Genomic DNA, 23,283 nt, shown 5'->3' with positions numbered 1-23,283 from the left:
AGCCGAAATGTAAGGTTTTGTGTTTTGTCAATAGCTAAATACTATTTCAGATTTCACACTAAGGATACTTACTATTACTGTTTTTCCAAATTCTACTTTTTCTTTGACAGAAACATATGGACACTCAGACTTTTATCGCTTACTCTGTATGCTATTAGATCTCATCTTCGGTTCCCTGCCATGCCAGTTTTAGCACGGAGGCAAGTCAGCATGGGTATTTACTATAGGCCATAGATTAGATTCCAACCCAGTTCTGGATTTAGCAGCTCGCGATTTTGGCCAAGCCACACCTGGGTAGGTAAGGCAACCTCCGTCTCACTACACCAGATTGCTGTGAGAACTGAGTGAAATAACTGGCATCAGAGACCCTGACTATTTCCTATAGAAACTGTTTCCATTCCTCGTGGCAGCTCATTTCTGCTAGTACTCTAGAGGCTGTCATCTTGGCCACTTTTAAGACTGCCCAGTTAATATCTACTGCATCCACCTTAACAGAAATGAAGACTGCAGAATACAAAGAGACATGAACAAGTTATACTGTAAGGACCTTTACACTAGAGCCTGAATCTGAACAGAATACAAAGAGACATGAACAACAAGTTATACTGTAAGGACTTTTACACTAGAGCCTGAATCTGCACAGCACACACAATGGCAGTTTCTAGCACTTAAGCTAGGAGTTGCTACAGACAGGAAATCTTTTCTACAAAATAAAAAAAACCTATAAAAATAAAAGCATAAAACATGATGGAAAAAGCAGTTTTATCACTGGTTAGAATTCTCTTTCAAGAATGACACAAAGAACTTGAAATAAAGCCTTCATGTTATACCCACTTTAGAGGATGAAGCAACAGGCAATAAAGTACAACTGTATCAAAACCGTTAATAGACAGTACTCCAGTTAATGTTTTCCTGAGTTACAAATGAGCACGGAAGAACAATCTTCACATAAGTATTTATACTTCAAGCTTGTAAATGAAGCTTTGTCCCCACTTCTGCAACCAGTGGGGTATTCCAGCGCCAGTGTGCATGTGGAACACTGCTTGGATTTGCAAGAGGGGAAGGATGTTTTGTAAAAATGAAAACAACAAAAACAAATACAGATAAAATAGGTTGTCATATATAATTAGTGTCATGGAGGGCGGGACTCCATTTAACACATGGGGGTGACTCATGAACTAAATCAGTGATTAACAAGATGCCCTCAAAATCAGAAAAGGCATTTACAAAACTAACTCTGACACTATGTCTCATCACATATGAAGCCAGCAGGGTTCTCAATGTAAATGCTTTCCCTTGGGAAGCCCCGGAAGCCTGGCCAGATCACAAAGTTAACGGAAAGAGGTAGTTCTGGTTGTTTATAAGGCATTTAGTGACAGTGCCCATCATGTTTTATGGTATTTACATCAACTCTAAGTGAAAGCACAACAGCTGGAAATAACACGAACTCCACTTGCACATTCTCTTACCACTAACAGGGCACTATCATCTGTGTGCTGAGACCTTCGGGATGGGAGGGGACACTGGGAAGGGGAAGAAAATGAAGCAATGTCAAAAACAAATATGTACACAAGTGACACATTTCACATATACATACACAGGAAAGCAACATATGAAGACACGTTTCCAAAGATGCTGACACAGGACCACATGTATCACCTGTAGTTCATGCACCAGCAGTCAGTAGGTTGATTCTGAGTACTGACTTCATCCTAGAGACCTCACACAACCTCAAATGAGACCTTATTGTCTATACACCTTCTAAAGTTCAGGCAGGCGGTGACTCTGCTCACAGAAGCCAACAATGAGGTACTCATGCAGCTACAGCATAAAGACTCTGCGGTCATTTTGTAAACCAATGACAAATCAGAAGTAAACCTAAGAGTCATGGTTTCTGCTCTAGGTAACTTTTCATTGCCTCTCTCAGACAAGTGAGGAAATGTCAGCTGGTGTCCTGGCACAAAACACTTGGGAAATGGGGACAGCAGGAGCAGGAATTCAAGGGTCATCACCTTACATAATGAGTATGAGTACATGGCTGGGCTACATGGGACATCATCTCAAACAAGAAGAAAAAGAAAAAAGACAACTGGAAATACACGGGTGACCCCTTAAGGTCTCACACCACATTCAAAATGTTCAGGCAGGAGCAAATCCGAACAGTTACTAAGAACTGTGCTTTCAACCACGTGCTCTAAAAAGCTCCACAATAGGTTTTATATGTATTTATTTAGGAGTGTGTTTGTGTCCCATGTGCATATGCCACAGCACACGCGTGGAGGTCAGAGGACAATCTGTGGGAGTCAGCTGCCATCTTCTGTCCTGTGGGTTCTGGGAATTAAATTCAGATTGGTCATCAGGTTTGGCAGAAAGAGTCCAACTTGCTGAGCCATCCTGTTCCCTTACATTAAGTTTTCAAATACTGTACTTCACAAAGTCAAATAGAGCAATAATCACAAATTAAAAATATAGGAGGGGGGCTGGAGAGATGGCTCAGCGGTTAAGAGCACTGCCTGCTCTTCTAAAGGTCCTGAGTTCAATTCCCAGCAACCACATGGTGGCTCACAACCATCTGTAATGAGATCTGGCGCCCTCTTCTGGCCTGTAGACAGAATACTGAGAATACTGTATACATAATAAATAAATAAATCTTTAAAAAAAAATGCTTTAAAGCCGGGCGATGGTGGCGCACGCCTTTAATCCCAGCACTCGGGAGGCAGAGGCAGGCGGATCTCTGTGAGTTCGAGACCAGTCTGGTCTACAGAGCTAGTTCCAGGACAGGCTCCAAAAAACCACAGAGAAACCCTGTCTCGAAAAACCAAAAAAAAAAAAAAAAAAAAAATGCTTTAAAAAAAAAAAGGGCTGGAGAGATGGCTCAGTGGTTAAGAGCACTGCCTGCTCTTCCATAGGTCCTGAGTTCAATTCCCAGCAACCACATGGTGGCTCACAACCATCTGTATTGAGGTCTGGTGACCTCTTCTGGCCTGCAGACATACACACAGACAGAATATTGTATACATAATAAATAAATAAATAAATAAATAAATATTTTAAAAAAATAAATAAAATAAAAATATAGGAGGTAAAAATAAGGGAAACTGGTCAACACAAAAGTCAACTATATTAAAACAGCACTCATATAAAATCTTCACTTTAGCAGACCTAAATAGGCACAAAAATTTAAACAGTTAAGCAATTAATTGTAAGTATTTATTTGCAATGAAACTGTGGGCTGATCTGGAACTAACATATATGAATTATAACAAGGAAATAAGCACTGAACCAAAATGTTATGGTCTCTCTGGTTGAGCACCAAAATCATTCACCTGCAAAGAGGGAGGGAGGGATGGACTCTCTAGATTGTTTTATATCCAGCCCTAATCTATATATTCTCATAGCCTTCTTCTTTATCCTGTACCCTATTTTCCTTCATATGTAAAATTTTGCGGTGGAGGAAAAAGATAATTTTGGGAAGAAGGTTGGTTTGAGATGGGGGTTTCTCTATATAGCTCAGGCTAGCCTGGAATTCACTACGTAGTCTAGGGTAGGCTTGAATTCTTTATCTTTAGCATCTGCCTTCCAGATGATGGAATTATGGGCACGTGTCATTACATCAGCCAAAAAAAGCATTTTTTTGATCATTTAAACTGAAAACATGATAACTGCATATCAAGCACTTCATTTCCATTGCAAAAATAAGAAATTCCAAGAAAAATAATTATATGGTCTTACCTCACCATCTCCAGGAGGCTGCTGTTTCTGTGGACTTTGTGACGCTTTCTGCTATAGCCCAAAAAGTGGAAGCTAGTTAGAATCTCAACATTGGAACTTATACATTCCATTTAATTAAATGGACCACATCAATTTTGTAGGCAGAGGCTGCGAGTTTGCTTCCCGACCATCCAGACCAGAAATAATCACACAGAAACTATATTAATTAAAACACTGCTAGGCCTAGTGCTTATGCATATTTTTAGCTAGTGCTTACATCTTAAATGAACCCATTTCTATTATTTTATATTTTACCATGAGGCTTGTGGTTTACCGGTACCAGCACCCAGGCATCTTTTTCCTCTGGTAGCTCCATGGCATCTCCCTAACTCTGCCTTCTTTCCTCCTCTATCTCTTAAAATTCCCTCCTTACTCTATTCTGCTAAGCCACCAGCCAAAACAGCTTTATTCATTAACCAATAAAAGCAACACATATACAGAAGGACCTCCCACACTACAATTTATTTCTTGTATTTACTAGTTAAGGAGATTATGCTCCTGTCTTAAAACATTTTAAATAAAAAACAGCAGTAAACTACACTATCATGGTTTTATAAGTATGAATAGAAAAAATTAAAAACCTACACAGACATATTCAGAGTATCACATGAATACTCTCTCATGTGCTTTACATATTTCTTTCTAAATTTATCTTCAATGATTTAGTCATTGTTCAATACCCACTGATTTAGAAATTTCTCATATGTGTAGCATGAATTCTAATTGGTCTTAATAATAAAATCCCAGAGTCAGATTAGGTGTTAATGCTGAAGATGAGAGCAGCAGAGCAGCCAGCCACTAGAGTTCTTACCTCGTCAATGCTCAGACTGAAAGGGCAATCCTGTCTCTACGAATCCTCAGACTGCCTCTGAGCTCCTTTCTGCGCCTAGCCATCACTCCTGTCTCCACATCCCTAGCGCTGGGATTAAAGGCGTGTGATCCCAAGTGCTGGGATCACCTTTGTGTGAGTTCTGTTTCTCTTTTAGACAGATTCAATCTTGTGTAGCCCCAGGTAGCTTTGAGCTCACAGATATCCGTCTGCCTCTGTCTCCCGAGTGCTGAGATTAAAGATGTGTGCCACCACTGCTTGGCCTCTAGGGCTAACTAGTGGCTTAGTCATGCACTCTGATCTTCAAGCAAAACTTTGTTAGATTACGAACAAAATATCACCAACACATATGTTAGTTTACAAAGTACAAAATTCCTGCCATGATAATATTAAAATAGTAACAGACTTATAAGTTTGATATCATACATCTGGGGGGCACAGAATTGCTCAGAAAAGTACACAGTGACACATGCAGGCTCAAACTCAATTTCTTCCAATTCTCCAAGCTTAGAGATTACATCTTCATTTTGTATCTGTCTAATTACTACAATTACTTTCTATTCCATTTTCTCCTTTTCTTTCTTCCCAGACTGTTCTAACATGAGAAGATGGATTTTTCAAAGGGATCGTTCTTCTCATGTTTACTCCTGCCTAAGTCCTTACAGTTTCTTTCTTCTGCTTAACAGATCAAACTTGCAGGAAATTTAATCAGTTCAACAGTATGACTATTTACTTCCTACTAGCTGTTAGGCTTCTATAGAAGGCAAGCCAAATGAGTTAACAATAGCAGCTAAGGTATATGAGTCATTATGGATTACCAAGAGACAACATAGCAGTCTGGTCAGAGTAGGGTCTTGAAAGCTGCCTGGCTTTATTAGAATCCCCTACTCTAAGCCAGGCGGTGGTGGTGCACACCTTTAATCCCAGCACTTGGGAGGCAGAGCAGGCAGATCTCTGTGAGTTCAAGGCAATTACTAGCTAAGCATGTCAGGCAAACTATTTTCTTTCATGCACCTCAATTTTCTGATCTACAAAAAGAGGACAATGATACTTCTTTATTATAAGATTAAAGAGAGAGAGAGAGAGAGAGAGAGAGAGAGAGAGAGAGAGAGGCACTAGGTGTGGTGGTACACATCTTTAATCCCAGCACTTTGGAGGCAGAGACAGGTGGATCTCTGAATTCAAGGCCAGTCTGGTCTACAGAGCAAGTTCCAGGACAGCCAGGGCTACACAGAGAAACCCTGTCTCAAAAAATTAAAACAAAATAGAAAGGAGGGGAGGAGGGAGAGGGGAACAAGGACACAGACTTTTAAGAGAAACTGCTTAAAACAATGTTTGGTATGCAAAAACCATTCAATAAATTTTCTAAGTATTGCTCCCATTGTCACCTTCACCATCTCATCAACTTACTAGCTTTTGCTGTCTTCAGTCCAAATTCTAAACTAGCTGCTATTTTCCTCAAGTGCCCCTAAGTCAAGTGTGTAAGTTATGGAAGCACATTCCCAGCTCCTAAACCACTCCCATTCTCTCAAGCTGTCATGCCGCAGAGGGTTCCTAGGATAACAATCACGTCCTTCTGAGCTCAGTGCGGCTGATGTGCTCTCTAGCTTCTTCTCTGCCTTGATGTAAAACCAGGGCTTTCACCTCGAGCCTTTCCTCCCCCTCTGTACTCACTGCTCCACGACAAGACCTGACGTAATGGAGCCTTGTACTCTATTTACCTTTACAGGCTCATCTCACGCTCCCTCAAGGCCTATCCAGTCAGTGAGGCTTTAGGAAATCTAGGTTTGTTTTCTGACCACAATCAGCCTACAATGTGGGACCAGTACTTCATTTCTGTAGAGCTGAAGCTTCATCTGTGAAAATGAACACTCTCAGCTTCCCTGTTATAAAATAAACAGAGAGTCTTGTTTTAAGTCTTTACTTGGTAATAAGTCAAGTAAAGACTTATGGAAGGGGGTGATGCTTGACAAATCAGAAGAAACAGTGTGAAGTAAGAGATGATTTAAGCAAAAGAATGACAGGAGGTAAAAGAGTGTGATAAAACAGACATTTTAGCTACCTACATTCTCAGAGATAAGAAGGCACAAAAGGAAGAGACATCTCGGGCGGAGAGAAGAGAGGGGCTGGGAGGTGACAGGTTTGGTTTCAGACCCCTATAAACTTGTTTCTAGGAATACTGATGTTAGATCTGTCAATGGACAAATGGTTTTCCTAAATTTTGACAGAGCAATAGGCTCTTACTGAAGGACTCCAGGGAGGAGAAGGACCATCACTCTCAGACTGACACAGCCGGGGTGGGAGCAGATAAGCACATATGGGTGTGGTTCCCAGCAACCACATGGTGGCCTACAACTGTTTCACTGGGTCTGAAATCTTCTTACATCCAAGAGCCCCAGGCATACATGCAGTACACAACACACATATATACATGCAGGCAAAACACACATAAAAATAAATATAGCTGGGCGGTGGTGGCGCACGCCTTTAATCCCAGCACTCGGGAGGCAGAGGCAGGCGGATCTCTGTGAGTTCGAGAGTTAGAGACCAGCCTGGTCTACAGAGCTAGTTCCAGGACAGGCTACAAAGCCACAGAGAAACCCTGTCTCGAAAAACAAACAAAACAAAACAAATATATATATATATATATATATATATATATATATATATATATATGGAATTCATCATGTAAAACAATGAAACAAAAATGCATAGAGTACTTTCAAAAAATGATCTTGGTCTAAAATTCTAAAACACAGAAATCTTTTCTAGGCAAGAATGACTCATTCAACAAAACTCTCCAGAACTCTACAGACTCAAACCTGCTAAGTTCTGGCGAGCAAAACAGACAGTTCCTATCTTGAAGTTTGCAAATGAATGGGAGAGACATATTAAGCGAATAAAATTATAAATACTTAATATTTATTACTTAATAATTTCAAGGGTGATTTTAAATGAAAAAAAAAAGCATAAAATCAAAATTTGTTTCCCATAGTCCTCAGACTGCACAAGAGATGCTATAAAATATCCACAGAAGAAACGGTAACAGGGTTGTCCTTACTGAGCAGGTATGGAAACAGGAAGGAAGGAAAGAATCCGAGATCACGAAAGAACGAAGCCTGGTAGCCTCCCAACAAACAGCATTAGCTACAGGAAAAATCTGGAGACAACACTGTGACATCCACACAGCACTGCCACTTTCATGATCTTTTTGTTTTGTTTTCTGAGACAAGTTTTCTCTATATAACAGTCCTGGTTGTCTTAGAACTCACTCTGTAGACCAGGCTGGCCTTGAACTCACAGAGATCCACCTGCCTCTGCCTCCTGAGTGCTGGGATTAAAGGCCTGCGCCGCCACCACCTGGCCACTTTCATGATCTTTATACTATACCTGAGATGGGAGAGCCAGCAACCCCATAGTAAGGTGGTTAGGATAACGGTTTCTACTGGCCTATAACCAGTCATAACTATGGCTAAGGGAGACAGTCACTCTATCTTTAGTTGAGAATTCTTGTGAGGGAAACAACTGGCCCTTTAATTAGGAAACAATAACCGACAGTCCTGGCAAAATGAATATATATTTACCTCTCTTAACTTCAAGAGTTATTATCTGTCAGTGATGGTAAAGCTCTTACTTTGACAAAGTCCAAGACAGCATCTCTCTGAATCTGCTTAGTCCTTATTTTCTCCTCCTCATATTGCAGGGCTGCGAGCTGTGCCTCTCTCCGAGTGCACTCGACTGACTGTTCTCTCCTCTGATGAAGCTCCAAGTCTGAATGTGAAAGCTGCAAGAGGTTGGACATGCAAGTGGGGATAAGAGTCAACATGTCAATAACCTGTATCAATACAAAGAATGCTGCTAACTCAAGTTTTACTTTGCAGTATTAACATTTTTTAAAAACTCACTGTTCTTATATGTATAAAAGTGGGAACTATCATGGACACATGCTGTATGAACTAACTGAGAAGACAAATAGTAAGATTTATAGATATTTGGCAATTAATGGCAGTTTAAGTATTTAAAAGAACACTGGGTCCCAGCACTCGGGAGGCAGAGGCAGGCAGATCTCTGTGAGTTTGAGGCCAGCCTGGTCTACAAAGGGAGTTCCAGGACAGGCTCCAAAGCTACAGAGAAACCCTGTCTCGAAAAACCAAAAAAAAAAAACACTGGGCTGGCAAGAAAGCTCAGCCAGTAAAGGTGCTTGCCATCGAAACCTATGACCTGAGCTGAATCCCAGGAACCCACGTGGTAAAAGAAACAACTCCCCAAGTTGTCCTCTTACCTCTACATGTATGCTGTATGATATGCACACATAGGCACACATGTGTGCACAAGGACACGAACACACACATACATATACAAACATATAGGACACATACGTACATAAACACATTAAATAAATATTAAAAATTAAAAGAACGTTATCTTAGTTTAGCAAAATCAAAACAGAAATAACAAAGATAAATCTAGTAACTAGGCCGGGTAGTGGTGGCACACACCTTTAATTCCAGCACTCGTGAGGCAGAGAGGCAGGTGGACCTCTATGAGTTTGAGGCCAGCCTGGTCTACAGAGTGAGTTCCAGTACAACCTGGACTCCATGGAGAAACTCTGTCTCAAAAAAAAAAAAACCCCAAAAAACAAACAAACAAACAAACAAAAACCCCCAAAACAGACAAAAAACCTCAAACAACAGCAACAAATCTAATATCTAAAAAACCTACCCGATTGTGGTTTGGTGGCAGTGATAACATGGAGGATGGCTCAGCTGGAACCCTGGCTCCCAAAAAGAAAAATAAGAACTCATTGACAACAAGATAAGGGACAAGAGAAATTTTCATTATTAACAAGTTTCTGCCGATCAGCAGGCAATCTGCTGAGTTAGAACTGAAAGAGTAAACGTAAGCCCCAAAATGACATTAAACCACAGCTTACCTGACGCCCCCAAATTACATACCATCTATGCCAGCCAACAGGGTGACAGTGGCTGAGAGCACTTTTCAAACAGCACCATTTTTTTTCTGTGACACATAGAGCCATTACCCACTTTACTACCATCACTGAAACAAGAGCTGTGTGAACTGAGATCTGATGACACAGCCGTCTCATCAACAGAAACCGGGACTATATTTACAATACAGCACCTTAAGGAACCAAGTAATGACTACTGACTTTCATTCTGAAGGAAAAGGTGCTGCTTACCAAACACAAAGACAGCACCACCCTCCTCGATTTTACAGTTTGGTGGTTATTTTCTTCCTCAAGCAGGGTAACATTTTTCAAGGCTCTGTAAATCATGTGTGTTTCACTGACATCAGTAAGCTAGCAGGCAAACAAGAAAACTTTCTAAGCTCTTGTAATCGCAACACCTAAAAAACAAAATTGTTTTTTCTTGCTAATGCTAGAGGTCAAACTCAGGGGCTCAAACTCTTTAACCTGGCACTTAGGACTACTACCTCCCCTAATGTGCCTAACTTTTCTCCGGTAGGATCCTGGCTGCTTTTCTACCACAAAAAGGAAGCCACCCTCCCTCCTGTGTCTTTCCCAATAAATCTCTGTGTGAAGTTTATTGTGTGGTGTGATTTTGTAGTATTTCTTGGCTCTCAGCTGCCAGGATACCTTTCCCTCAGAGCTGTAACACAATAGTGACACAGCTCAATGGATCTTTATCCTTGATACTAAGCCTGACAACCTGAGCTTAACCCTGAGAATCCACGTGGTGGAAGGAGAGAAGTGACTCCCTACAAATTGTTCTATGGTGTCTGAACACAGACACAATACATGCACACGCATGCGCGCGTGCACACACACACAGACAGAGAAAACAAACTAAAAACAAGGATTCAATTTAAAATTAGAAAGCAGGCAAAATTTAATTATTGTTCATTGTCTCTTCACCTTTGTCACTGGTAAATGCCTACTTTCTAGACAACTCAATTGGCCTTGGCTACCTACACAAACATCCAAGACACCCATTTCAAAAAAAGAAACAGGCAACAGGGATTATCCTTAGTTAGTGTACGAGCACTGCCTGATATTTGCTTTGGGAATAATCAAATCATTATTAATCACAGCTATAATTATACATAATATATATAATAATTCTATGCATGCAATTATTAGAATACCCTTAGTATATGAGCACTGCCTAATATTTGCTTTGGGAACAATCTGATAATTAATAATTCCTATATATTGTTATAAATCCAATGAATTAGGAAATTTACTAAAGTATGCTGGGCTTCAACATCTTCATATATATACTTTTTTTGGGTTTTGTTTTGTTCGAGACCGGGTTTCTCTGTAGCTTTGGAGCCTGTCCTAGAACTAGCTCTTGTAGACCAGGCTAGCCTCGAACTCACAGAGATCCGCCTGCCTCTGCCTCCCAAGTGCTGGGATTAAAGGAGTGTGCCACCACTGCCTGGATCAACATCTTCATTTATAAAGTTAGGATAAATATGTTTACCCCTAGGATATGTTATTAAAACTAAGTAAGATACTGCAGGGATGGGGAGATGGCTGGGTTGGTAAATTATTTGCAAAGCAAGCACTGGAAACTGAGTTCAGCCCCCAGAACATGCATAAACAGTTGGTGAGCACTTATAATCCTGGTGCTGGAAAGGTAGACATAGGATCTCTGGGGCTTGTAGCTAGCCAGCTTGCCTAATCAGCAGATGGAGAATCCCAGGACAGTCAGAGACTGTCTCAGAAAAGGTGAATGTGTTCCTAGGGAGCAACAACTGAGGCTGTCTGGCCTCTACATGCATACATACATACATGCAAAGGTACACCTGCATACACATCATCCCCACAAACAGACATGTTCATTTACACACAGAGACCACAAAAACATACTGGAATGACTACCTGTTTAGGATGACAGGAATTAATTATATCTTTGTCCCAGCTCTACTACTCTTGATTGTTGAAACTTCCTGTAGCTTTTATTAGACATCTGTGAATGATCTGAATCCAAAGAAAGAAGGGACCAACTAAACCCATCCCCAGCAGGCTATCTGTTCTCACCTGAACACTGTTTTTGAATCATTTAATATATACCTCTCCTTCCATATTTCTCTAATTTTTAAAACAGAAGATAATGAAGGACTCCAACACTGCATGATGTTTCTAAGCCCTGCTTTCTTTTACACAACTGGAGACAGGGCCTCACTAAGTTGTCTAAGTTAGAATTGAATTTTCAATCTTTCTACTGCAGGCCTCTGAGTGCTCAGCTCCTACTATATTTCTTTACCTTCTCTTCATACTGAACTTTCTTTTAAGAAGCCAGCCAAACCCAGTCTCCATTTTTAAGTCTTACGATCACTGGGTCTCCAGAGCAGCAAAGCTCCGCCCATGGTGAACACTACTAAGGCAGCAGGCTCAGAGGATCAGTAATATGGGGCACTTCATCCTTCCCTCTCTTTTTCCTGTGCAGTTTTTGTGATTTTATGTATCTACTCATGTTCACTGCTGGGCAGCCTAGCGTTGGGACTGGTGACTCTGATGTGGTTCTTAGAGCGAGCGTTGCGAGCGATCTCAGCACAGTCGGCTTTGATGCACTTCAGCAGCACTTCCAGCCTCTAGCCATTGTGGACCAGGAATTTCCAGAATCCCATAACTGATGCTGGACACCAGAGTTTGGCCCTAGATCTTCTCTGCACCCTAATGTCAATCAATACATCTAGCTTTCTGTCACTTTTGCTTAATTTTGACACAACAGTCTGACCGGTGCCAAGTGAACTTGTTGGTCCTCTCTCTCTCTCTCTCTCTCTCTCTCTCTCTCTCTCTCTCTCTTTTTTTTTTTTTTGAGACAGGGTTTCTCTGTAGCTTTGGAGCCTGTCCTGGAACTACCTCTTGTAGACCAGGCTGGTCTCGAACTCACAGAGATCCGCCTGCCTCTGCCTCCCGAGTGCACCACCACTGCCCAGCTTGTTGGTCCTCTTTTTGGAATTCCTCAGATGCTGGAGGGGTAGGAGCTACGATGATGCCAAAGAGATGGCAGTGACCTCGAAGGCAGCAGAGAGGAAGATGAGCCCTGCTCTTTTCATCTTAGCCTTTCAGACACTACCCTTTGTCTTCCATCCCTGAGTGCTCCTGCTCAGGCTCTTCTGCCAGTTGTTTAAGCTCTAAGTTCTCCCTATCTCTGTGTCTAACAGCTTACTCAAGTCTTAAGGGAGTACCTAATGGGCATTTAAAGAAAATGACCATATCCATTCTGAGATAAAGATAAAGTATATAAAATTTAACTAAACCTTCAAGGAATAATTTATGAGTATAAAAGGTCAAGTTACATAATTTTCATATGTGGGCCTGGAGAGATGACTCAGTGGAATATAGCACTGACCGCTCTTCCAGAGGACCTGAGTCCAGTCCCAGCACCCACATGGCAGCTCACCACTGTCTCTGCCTTCAGTTCCAGGGGACCTGACAGCATGACAAAACACCAAGGCAAATAAAATAAAATTAAAATATTTTTTCTTATTGATTATTCTTCCTACATTTTCTTCAGTCCATCAACATCACAGTTCCTGAGACGACATACAGCATGCTATCTGTGTAAAGTCCTAGGATGGATGACAGATGACAACACATTTACTGTCAGCTGGGTGTGGTGGCACATGCTTCTGAGTCCACGAGGCAGAGGTGGGTGGATCTCTTAGTTTAAGGACAGCCTGGTCTACAGATTGACTTCTAAGACAGCCAAGGACTACATAGAGGAACACTGACTTGGAAAAACAAAACAAAAACAAAAAGAACAGATATATCAAGCCTACTGTTTTTAAGATTTCATACACAAAGACCAAAGACTGAAAAAATAAAACTAACTACAGTTTATAACCAAAAACATTTTAGAATTCTAGACTGAGAAAAAATATTGAGCTAATTTTAGAAATAGGGAGACTCGGGGCTGGAGAGATGGCTCAGTGGTTAAGAGCACTGACTGCTCTTCCAGAGGACCCGGGTTCAATTCTCAGCACCCATATGGCTGCCTGAAGATCTAGTTCCAGGGGACCTGACACCTTCACACCAATGCATATAAAATAAAGTTAAATAAATAAATAAAAAAGAAATAGGGAGACTCAGTGCAGTGGAGAGACTGTATATATTGAAGAAAGAAAGAAAATACACATAACCTGCTCTGTTCCCCCACCAAAAACTTAAGTTACAGAGTAGGGGCTTCTGAAAATCTTTAAATTTTCTAGAATAAATATACACCCATCACCACAAATTTCATTACTACTAAGTACTTTTAAATCATGTGATTCTAAGGTCCTGGTTTAGGTACCATGTTTACGATGGTGTGAGCACAAATGCAGACAGATCTAGTTTAAATACACGCACGGAAAGCACACCTAAGTCAGACGGCTTCATTATATTTGGATTTACACAAAACCAAAATCGATTCACAGTAAATGAGGCAGAGCTGCCTTTTCACACCTGCTTAGATGTGAGTATCTTTTCACGTCTTCTGTTTTCTGAAATTCTCTAACAGCTACTGGCTTTACTGGTGAACCCTAGACCAAAAGGAAAAAAGAAAATAACTTTAACATACATTATACATATATATAATTCTGTCAATATATTCTTAATTACTTTTACTTTTAGAAAATTAGACACTGGAACTTTATTTTGACAGGATATTCCTTTGTGAGTGTTGTGTTTAAAAGCATGCAGGCTAGCAGGTTGTGATGGCGCATACCTATAATCCTAGAACTCAAGAAGCTGGGGCAAAAAATTGAGTTTGAAGCCAGGCGGTGGTGGCGCACGCCTTTAATCCCAGCACTCGGGAGGCAGAGGCAGGCAGATCTCTGTTGAGTTCGAGGCCAGCCTGGTCTACAAGAGCTAGTTCCAGGACAGGAACCAAAAGCTACGGAGAAACCCCGTCTCAAAAAACCCAAAAAAGAAAAAAAAATTGAGTTTGAGGACAGCCTGGGTAACAGGAAGACTCTATTCTCAAAAACCTATAGCAAGGGCTGCTGAGACGGGTCACTGTGGAAAGGCACTTGCTGTGCAAACCAAGCCACCTGAGTTTGCCCTCCAGAATCTCCAGGAAGCTGGACAGTGAGAACCAACTCCAAAGTTGTTCTCTGACCTTTATGGATGCACTGTGGTATGTGTGCTGACAAACTCACCAACACATACATATTAACAAATGAACAAAAGCAGAACCAAACTGAAACAAACACACAAAACTCATATTACATGGGCTTTGATAAATAAAAATATGCAAACTCTATGAATATTTATTTTATTTAAATGGTTATCTTTTTATTTTTTATATTAATTAGTGATTACAAAGAGTAATATTGTCAGAATAAAAAGGGCCTTAGCAGCCGGGCATGGTGGCATACATCTTTAATCTCATTACTAGGGAGGCAGAGGCAGGTGGATCTCTGTGAGTTCGAGGCCAGCCTGGTCTATACAGTAAGTTCTAGGACAGCCAGGACTCTGTAGAGAGACCCTGTTTCAAGAAACAAACAAAACAAAACAAACAAAAGAGCTCAGAACTCCCTCCCGGCAAGCTGAGCTGCATCTGCTGAGCTAGCGTGTGACTCCCTTCCACTGCTGCAGCAGAAGTTACGCACCGCCCAATTGTAGAAAGTGACACGACACAGAAATACCAAGAGCACTATGCCAAGAATTACAGCTACCGCACAAAAGTAGTTAGAACTTAAAAACACTAAAGGAGCCTCTATAGTGTGGTAGGGACACTGCTCAGTAGGCCAGTGAGCAGTTTCTGTTCCATGTTGTATAGACACTCCACTCACACAACCTATCATTATAAAGTGATTAAAGGAAGAAAGAAAAAAAAAAGGATTTCTCTAAAGAGTATTATGTAGCATTATTAATTTAAATTTTATTAGAAAGTAAGTCTTGACTCCAGCAGAGAAACTAATAGCTTCTAACAGCTTGAACCACAGGTCAGTTTTATCAATCCCTGGTCTATCATTATTTTTTGGCTACAGGATTTGATTTATGTGCTTTTATCTGATTTAGAAACAAGTGTCCTCTGAACTGCAACAAAAACGACTGTGTTCAAAGCCTTCAGACAGGAGCAGAGGATTCTCTGGAGGAATGCTATTGCTCCGCAGTCACTCCGCTTGAAGCAGTTGATCCTTGATTGCTAAGTTAAAGACATCACTCTTCAAAAAGGCCCCAGTGTTCCTCAGACAACTGCCTGCTCAGAGCCTGGGACAAACTCCAGACATGAACACAGCACACACAAGAATGAAGTCATTTTACTCTGCTGACTAGATAGATTGAAGAATGTTGTTCTACTTGAGACCCTTGAGGAATTGGCAGAGATTCTACAGTGGTCTGAATGCCCACTTGTTTTGTAGGCAATTCAATGCTTCATTATACGAGACACCCAAGAATTTTAATAGCAAACAATTTATATTCTGCTAACATAGGATAAAAGCATCAGTATAATTAAACTTATTATTATTCTATGGGTAACTTGAATGTTTCCTCAAAAGTCAACGTTGGCTTAATTAATTACCTATCAAATTATGATTTATAGTTAGCAATAACATAAAAGCAAACCAATCAGGAAAAGAAAAGGAAAGAAAAAAGCCAGTCAGAAAGCAAAACAATATAGTAAGGAAAAGTATCCTGTCCCATGCACTCTCTGCAAAAGCCTGAGGTCACGCTCAGGTGTCACGCTCGGGTCCCCTTTACTGCATCTTCAAATGAATGAAACCTGCCTTCTTATCTGAAGGATAAAATTTGAACCATTTTTTAGACTACTTCCTGATTTTTCCAAATTAAGTTTGAAAAATCCAGATCTAAGATTGGAATGGAAAATAAAACAAATAGGTCTAAACCAATAAATAACTGCCATGCTGAAATCTACGCCAGCCCGAACTGTCTTCAGTAGGAATACCAACTTTCTTAGGCTAGAACGGGACTCTACCTCATGGGAGATCCGCCGTTGTTCAATGTATGCCATGAACTGTGAGCTGAGACTGTTGGCATCCAAGCCTTTGTGCTGTTTGACATCGTTCTCTTCTTCTTCTGTAGTACAGCTGTCAATGTAGTCAATCTGATCCAGATCATGCTCCACTGTACACCCCAGAGAAAGAGACAGAGAGAGATTCAAAGTTAAACAGACAATAAAGACATCTGCTTAAATAACATTCTCCCTTTTCCCTTTGTCTGTTCTGTGACATATGCCTTTAGGAGTTAGTCTATAGACCCTTGCAAAACTTAGTCCAAATACACTAAAGAATGCAAAAACTGAGGGTGAACCATTGAAGTTTAGACCCTGACATCTATTTATTTTTCTCTGGATGGCTCCATAGTGTTTTAAACAGGCAGCCTGAGTCTGTGGGACAGAAGATGGCTGCTGCTTAGAGACAGAAGGCCGTCTGTATCCTTTCATTAGTTTGAGATCCAGAAAATGTAACAGTTAACTCAAAAGAGGACAGAAGATATGGGATAAGAAACTTATTGACTGTTTCCCTTCCTGCAGTTCAAACTTAAAAAAAAAGAGAGCACAAAGATTTCCCTATTAGAAGATTACTTGCTAGAGGGCAATGCTTCAGAGAGTTCTGCAGTAGCTTGGGAGTGAAAAATGTTCTCTTCTCAAAGACACCGACTGGAAAGTGTATCGTATAACTTTTTAAACAAAACGTCTACTCCCCTAGAAACGCACTGGAGGAGAGGAGGCAGCTGAAGACACATAGAATGCTTTCATCTACAAGCTTCCGGATGTTAACTACTTTTAACAGCTAGTTAAATGGCTCACTAGGAAAGAGCTCATTGCGAAGATGTTTCTCAAGCAGTACGATAAACCCCAACTGTAGTTTTATGCTGTCTTACTGTGCCAGAACACTGAATTTAAATGAACTGCAACTTATATTAAATTGAATTTTGTGTTATAAGTTTACTAAGATTTACAAGAATTAAAAGGTTATAAGGTGATATTACATTATCCACTGAGGCCACCTCCTCAGTCCCCAAATGCCACATTTCAAATGCTGAATAACCACATGGGGCTAGTGGCTACCACACTGAAAGGCACAGTTGGAAATTATGTTGTCTTAAATATAATGACGGTACAGATAACTAATATGAGAGCAAAATTTAGAATAAAATTACTAAGATATGAGTGGGATGGTAAGTGACAGAAATAAAGAAGAATGTAAACCAGAGAAGACAAAACAATTAGAAATGAAATTGTTTCTCAAAAACATAAGCATTTCTAGAAAATCTATGTATTTCTCCCTCAGCACTGGCCCTCAAGATTTAAACATTAGACTTTAAAATTCAAATTGGAAGAATACAGAACGGAATCCTAAAACTTGCTTCAGAAGTACATGAAGCAGAGAGAATGGTATATTTTATAAAAATGACTACTAAGTTCAAAATGTCAGAATAAGAAAGCTAGTCTTCAGAAGCTCTAAGAACATACTCCAGATGGGAAACAGAGCTACACTAAGACACGCCCTGGAGGACGGGCATGCTGGTAGGCACCTTAGTCCCAGCTGTTCAGGCGGTTGGTGTAAGGTTACTTGAACCCAGGAGCTAGAGTCAGCCTGGACAATGGGGTGAAAACTCATTTTATACAGTGTAGGCTAAATGATTCAGTAGGGAAAAGCGTTTCTTGCTAAACCTGATGACCTGAATTTGATCTATGGGAACCACAGGGTGGAAGGAGAGAAAAGTTGTCCTCTAAGTTCATCGTGCCTGCGGTCGCACACTCCTTCCGAATAAACAGGTAACTCTATTTTTAAAAGTTCAAAACAAATGCAAGCAGATAAACACAATTGATGAAGAGCTCAAGAAGTCTCATTAAAATAGAGAATCCTAAAAAGAGACAATATTACTTCAGAAGAATATTGTAGTAAGACCAAGATAAACAAAATCTACTGCAGACAAACTATACTTTCTAAGGTTGCCTCTGAAATAAGTATTTGAGGGAAATAATTTTAATTACAAACTGAAAATGAGAAATTCGGTTTTCATTCCAAACTTTTTTTTTTGTCATATATAAACAGAAGTCTTTAGAAGAGTGAAGGAGCTATAGACACAGAAACCAAAGAGTGGGTGTGACAAAGATTACATCACAATGGGGATCACTAACTGCCTAGGCCCTCACCATGCCTTCCCTGCATGCTGCCATGTCGTCTTCACCACGGTGGACTGCGTCCCTCTGGAACCCTAAGCCAAATCAAACTGTTTCTTTCTTAAACAAAAACAACGTTAATGTGGGAGTTGGCAAAGTCCTTGCCCATCACACGCAAGGCCCTGGGTTCAATCCTCAGCACTACACATCCAGGAATGGTGGAACAAACCTGTACTCCCAGCAGGAGGTAGGAAGATCAGGTGGACACAGGAGGAGGGGGTTTGAGGCTAACCTTGCCTACTTAACGGGTTAGAGGCCAGTCTGGGTTATAGGAGAGCCTGATATAAAACAAAACAAGCTAACGATTCAAGGCTTTAAACATCATCACAATCATGCTTACCTCCACCATTTGAGACTACCACACTGCTGCGATTTTCCTGGTACTGGCTCTCTCTCCGAAGTCTCTGCTCTTTAGTAATCTCTGCCACTCGAAGAGGCAAATCTGAAAATTCATCTGTAGGCTTAAAAAGCAGAAGCATTAAAAGCCATAATCTCCATCAGGCAGTGGTGGCACATGGCTTTAATCCCAGCATTTGGGAAGCAGAGGCAGGAAGATCTCTGTGAGTTCGAGGCCAGCCTGGTTTACAGATTGGTTTATAGGACAATCAGGCCTACACAGAGAAACCCTGTCTTGGGGGAAAAAAGGATACAAAAACAAACAAATCATCATTTCCAATTTTAGATAATATAAAGAACAGGGATAGAAACTAAAATTTACATAGAAAAGATAAAGCAAAAAAGTCTGGGGAATTGACAGTGAATATTGTATAATTATATGAATTATACAATTGAAATATGTACTTTAAAATGGTAAACTTTACCACAATTAGCAAAAATAGAAGGATATTCAGAACTCTAAGTATATACACGGGTTTAAATTATCTACATATATATGCATTGAAATATTCATGAACATAGTTACCAAGACATATATACATACATACATAACTACAAATTATAAGTTGTGATGTAATATTAATTTGGTTTGAGTTACTTATTATTTGATTTATTAACTTTTTTAGGTTTGACAGGGTCTCACTGTACAGGCCTGGCTGGCCTGGAACTCACTATGTAGTCCTGGCTTCTTTTGAACTCAGAGATCCACCTGTCATTTCCTCCTGAAGTATGTCTAATAATATAATTACATTATACTATAGACTATATATACTATTTACATATATATAATATAATACTATTAATTAATCAAAACACACCAACAAACAAACCCATGTATTTTTGGCATGTGAATGAACTCACTAAGATGTCCCACCTTCTGTAGGAGTAAAGCCAGCCCTTGCCAGTGGCCAAGGAAGAGCTCCACCACTGACCTACAATTTGAAGCTTGGTTTCCAGTCCTACTTACTTTCTCGGCTTCCAGCGCCCCTCCTATCACTGCTCCGCTCCATCATCAGCCATCAAGTTCTAATGTCAGGGCTTTTATTGTTTTGAGACAGAGATTTGCTATGCAGTGTAAGCTGCCTGGAACTTACTACCCAGGTCAAGCTGTCTTCAATTCGTGGTCCTCCTGCCTTAGCCTCCTAAGAGCCAGCTAGGCTTCAGTTTTAACCACCTCAACTCCTATTCAGCTTTCCAGAAAACATGCATGGGACGAAACAGTGTAGAATTCTCCAATGGCAGGACTATGTAAGTTTTTTGCCCTTTCTTTGATATCTCCATTTTATGTAATTTTTCTAAGTCAGGAGTTCCGGTATATGAAGAGAACACTTACCTCATTTCCTGACCACCTCTTGTCCCCACTATCCACACTATTGAAGCCTGAATCGAGGGCTCCATAAGGACGTGAGTACAGTTCTTCATGGCTGTCCAAAGGAAGTGTTACTTGTTACTATGAGGCTGAATATTTTTAAAATTAACATCTGAAATTAACCAGTTACAACTTTATTAACAAACATCCTATGATTAGAGCTAAGTGAACAACATTCTCTGAGCTTTTTAACAGGAAAATTCCAAATAGGAACAAAGTAAACAGAATAGGATGAGCCTCCACGCTCAGAATCCACTTTCAAAAGTACCACTGCTCAATTCTGTTTCCACTGTGCGCATGTGTAATGTTAGCTCACAATGGATTTCATCTCATAGCCTCTCCAGACTCGCGTCAACACACTGTCTTCATCTGTCTCACCCCTCCTGCCAACCCCTTTCTGCTTTATCATCACAACTGTTCCACCATCCTGTTTTCATGTCCCTGAAGATCTTGCATCATTCCCATGATTCTCTTGCTAGCTTTCACACAAGCAAACATGCGCGCACACACACACACACACACACACACACACCCCCCACACACAGGCATACTCGCACACGCATGCACACAAATGCAGGTCCTAAACAAATGAAAAATTCTCCTTATCTGGTTTTGGTACCAGTGTAACCTGGCTTCACGGGCAGGTTTGGCAGTTTACCTCCCAATGCAGTGGGACAGCAGAAGGGGCACTAGCGCTAGCTCTTCTTTAAAGGTTTAGTAAAATTCAGCAGTGAATCCATCTGGTCCTAGACCTTCCTGTGTTGGCGACTTGACTACAGCTTAATCTTCATTGACTGATACTGCCCTAAGTTGTTTATACCATCTTAATTTAATTTTGGTAGGTCATACAAGTCTAGGAATCTACCCACTTCTTAAGAGATTTTCCTTTTTCTTTTTGGAACGTAAGTTTTCAAGTATATACCAAGGATTCAAGACTGATTTGTGGTCTAGACTGTGGTCTGCTTCAGAGAAGGCTGCACTGCACGAAGAGCAGAGCTCCTGTATCTCTGCTAGAATATCTTCTATATTTTGGTTAAGGACATTTCATGTGTGATGTAGTTCAATGCTGAAGTTTCTTTGTTGACTTTGCGTAGAGTGATGAGAAGACAACCTTTGGGAATTAGTTCTCTCCACCATGGGTCCCTGATTGAACTCAGGTATTCACGCTTCATGATAAGCACTGTTCCTCGCTGTGCCTTCTGCTGGCCATCTTTGTTTACCTAACTGGATGACCTACGTGAAGATGGGAGGGCAACCGCGACTGCCCACTGTTTACATCTATTTGTCTGCTTTTCCTTTTTGGTTTGGTTTTGGTCCCAACTCTGGTACATATGTTTAACAGTTATGTTTTATTGGTGAATTGTTCCCTTAATATGTTGTAGGCACATATACACCACCATGTGTCTGTGAAGGTGAGAGGACGACATGTATAATCAGATGGTTCCCTCCATCATGTGGTTCCCAGGGACTAAACTTAAGCAACTTGGCAGCAAGTGTCTTTATGTGCTGAGCCATCTGCCCAGCTCGGACAGCTTATTCTTAAAACAATCTCCAGAACATTTTCTGAATCCTCTTTCTACCTCCACTGTTCTCTGCATGGCACACCGCACTGCACCACCCTGCACTGCTCTCTGAATGGCACACCCCACGGCACCACCCCTGCACTGCTCTCTGAATGGCACACCCCACTGCACCACCCCTGCACTGCTCTCTGCATGGCACACCCCACTGCACCAACCTCCACTGCTCTCCACAGGGCTCCCTTGGCCTTTTCCTTCTGCTGGGTTTTGACTTCTGCTGTGGATTTCAAAAGCTCTTTCTCTACTCTCCTTTTTACCAATCACACAAAAACAGCCACTAGTCCGCTATTCCGCAATTCTTATTTCCCTTGTGCCTACAGCCATTCTCTACACACACACTTGTTTTTATAGTTTAAAATTTACTTATTTTATGCTTTTTGAGACAAGGTCTCACTATGTAGCCCTGGCTGTCCTAGAACTTGTTCTATAGGCCAGGCTGACCTGGTCTAGAACTCAGAGCTCCACCAGTTGCTGCCTCCCAAGTACTGGAATTAAAAGGTGAGTGCCACCACATCTTTACCTTTAATAATATTTTTTCAAATAAAATTTAGACACATTTAAATATTTGTGTATAATGCTGACAAAATGCTGTATCTCTGTAATTCTATCAGTACAGAGGACGTTTCTGTTTTGCCAGTAAGTTCCCACACACCTCTCTGTAGTGAATTCTTGTCCCCTTGTTGTTGTTGTTAGGGACAAACACTGCTCTGAGGTTCTTCCTTTGTTAAATCTTACATTAGTGTGGAAATTGAGTAACAGATCCTAAGGATACATGCAAACACCAACGACCCTCAGGGAGTTTGCTACAAGATGCCACACACTGACTCCACTCACAGGAACTCCAGGAATGGGCAGGACACTGGCGGGGCAGATGAGTTGTCTACTGGGTCTTGTGTTAGAAAAAGAACTAGCTTTGAGGGATAGGGGAGGAACGGAAATGCTGTGCACGCTGGCTGTGCTGGTCTCCCACACTCAGGACGCACTGCCCTGGCAGAGTCACTGCCGGTAAGTCATGTCTCAGCAGAACTGCTGGAGCACTGGAAGCACTAGTCCTGCACTTCTGTGAACAATTCCGAGCACTCTGCTTGCTCCACACCCTCACCAGCATTTGGTATGGTCACCTTCCTTGAACTTAGTCATTCCTGCGACTCTATGTGAATACAGTGACTTAGTTTGCACTCCTGTCATTAACAATGATGTGGAATACTT

General features: G+C 40.9%; 1 protein-coding gene across 12 annotated transcripts in view; it reads right to left on the bottom strand.

Annotated features, from left to right (window-relative positions):
- Lrch3 (leucine rich repeats and calponin homology domain containing 3) overlaps positions 1 to 23,283 on the bottom strand; it is a 107,470-nt gene that overhangs the window by 27,572 nt on the left and 56,615 nt on the right. For 7 of the 12 annotated variants that reach the window (XM_041672972.1, XM_041672979.1, XM_041672978.1 and 4 more), the window contains exons 7-14: positions 20,459 to 20,549; positions 19,070 to 19,190; positions 16,516 to 16,664; positions 14,037 to 14,113; positions 9,323 to 9,374; positions 8,235 to 8,384; positions 3,733 to 3,783; positions 1,470 to 1,523 (exon numbers count right to left, since the gene is read on the bottom strand). In XM_041672972.1, the coding sequence (XP_041528906.1) occupies positions 1,470 to 1,523; positions 3,733 to 3,783; positions 8,235 to 8,384; positions 9,323 to 9,374; positions 14,037 to 14,113; positions 16,516 to 16,664; positions 19,070 to 19,190; positions 20,459 to 20,549 (745 nt within the window). The remainder of the gene's footprint in view (positions 1 to 1,469; positions 1,524 to 3,732; positions 3,784 to 8,234; positions 8,385 to 9,322; positions 9,375 to 14,036; positions 14,114 to 16,515; positions 16,665 to 19,069; positions 19,191 to 20,458; positions 20,550 to 23,283) is intronic. The other 5 variants (XM_041672971.1, XM_041672976.1, XM_041672973.1 and 2 more) reach the window with 3 other exon arrangements.

Source organism: Microtus oregoni, unplaced genomic scaffold (genome assembly GCF_018167655.1).
Source record: "Microtus oregoni isolate MIOR12 unplaced genomic scaffold, Mior012 000023F_ref0000262, whole genome shotgun sequence".
NCBI lineage: Eukaryota > Metazoa > Chordata > Mammalia > Rodentia > Cricetidae > Microtus > Microtus oregoni.
This window is presented reverse-complemented; position numbering and strand designations above follow the sequence as displayed.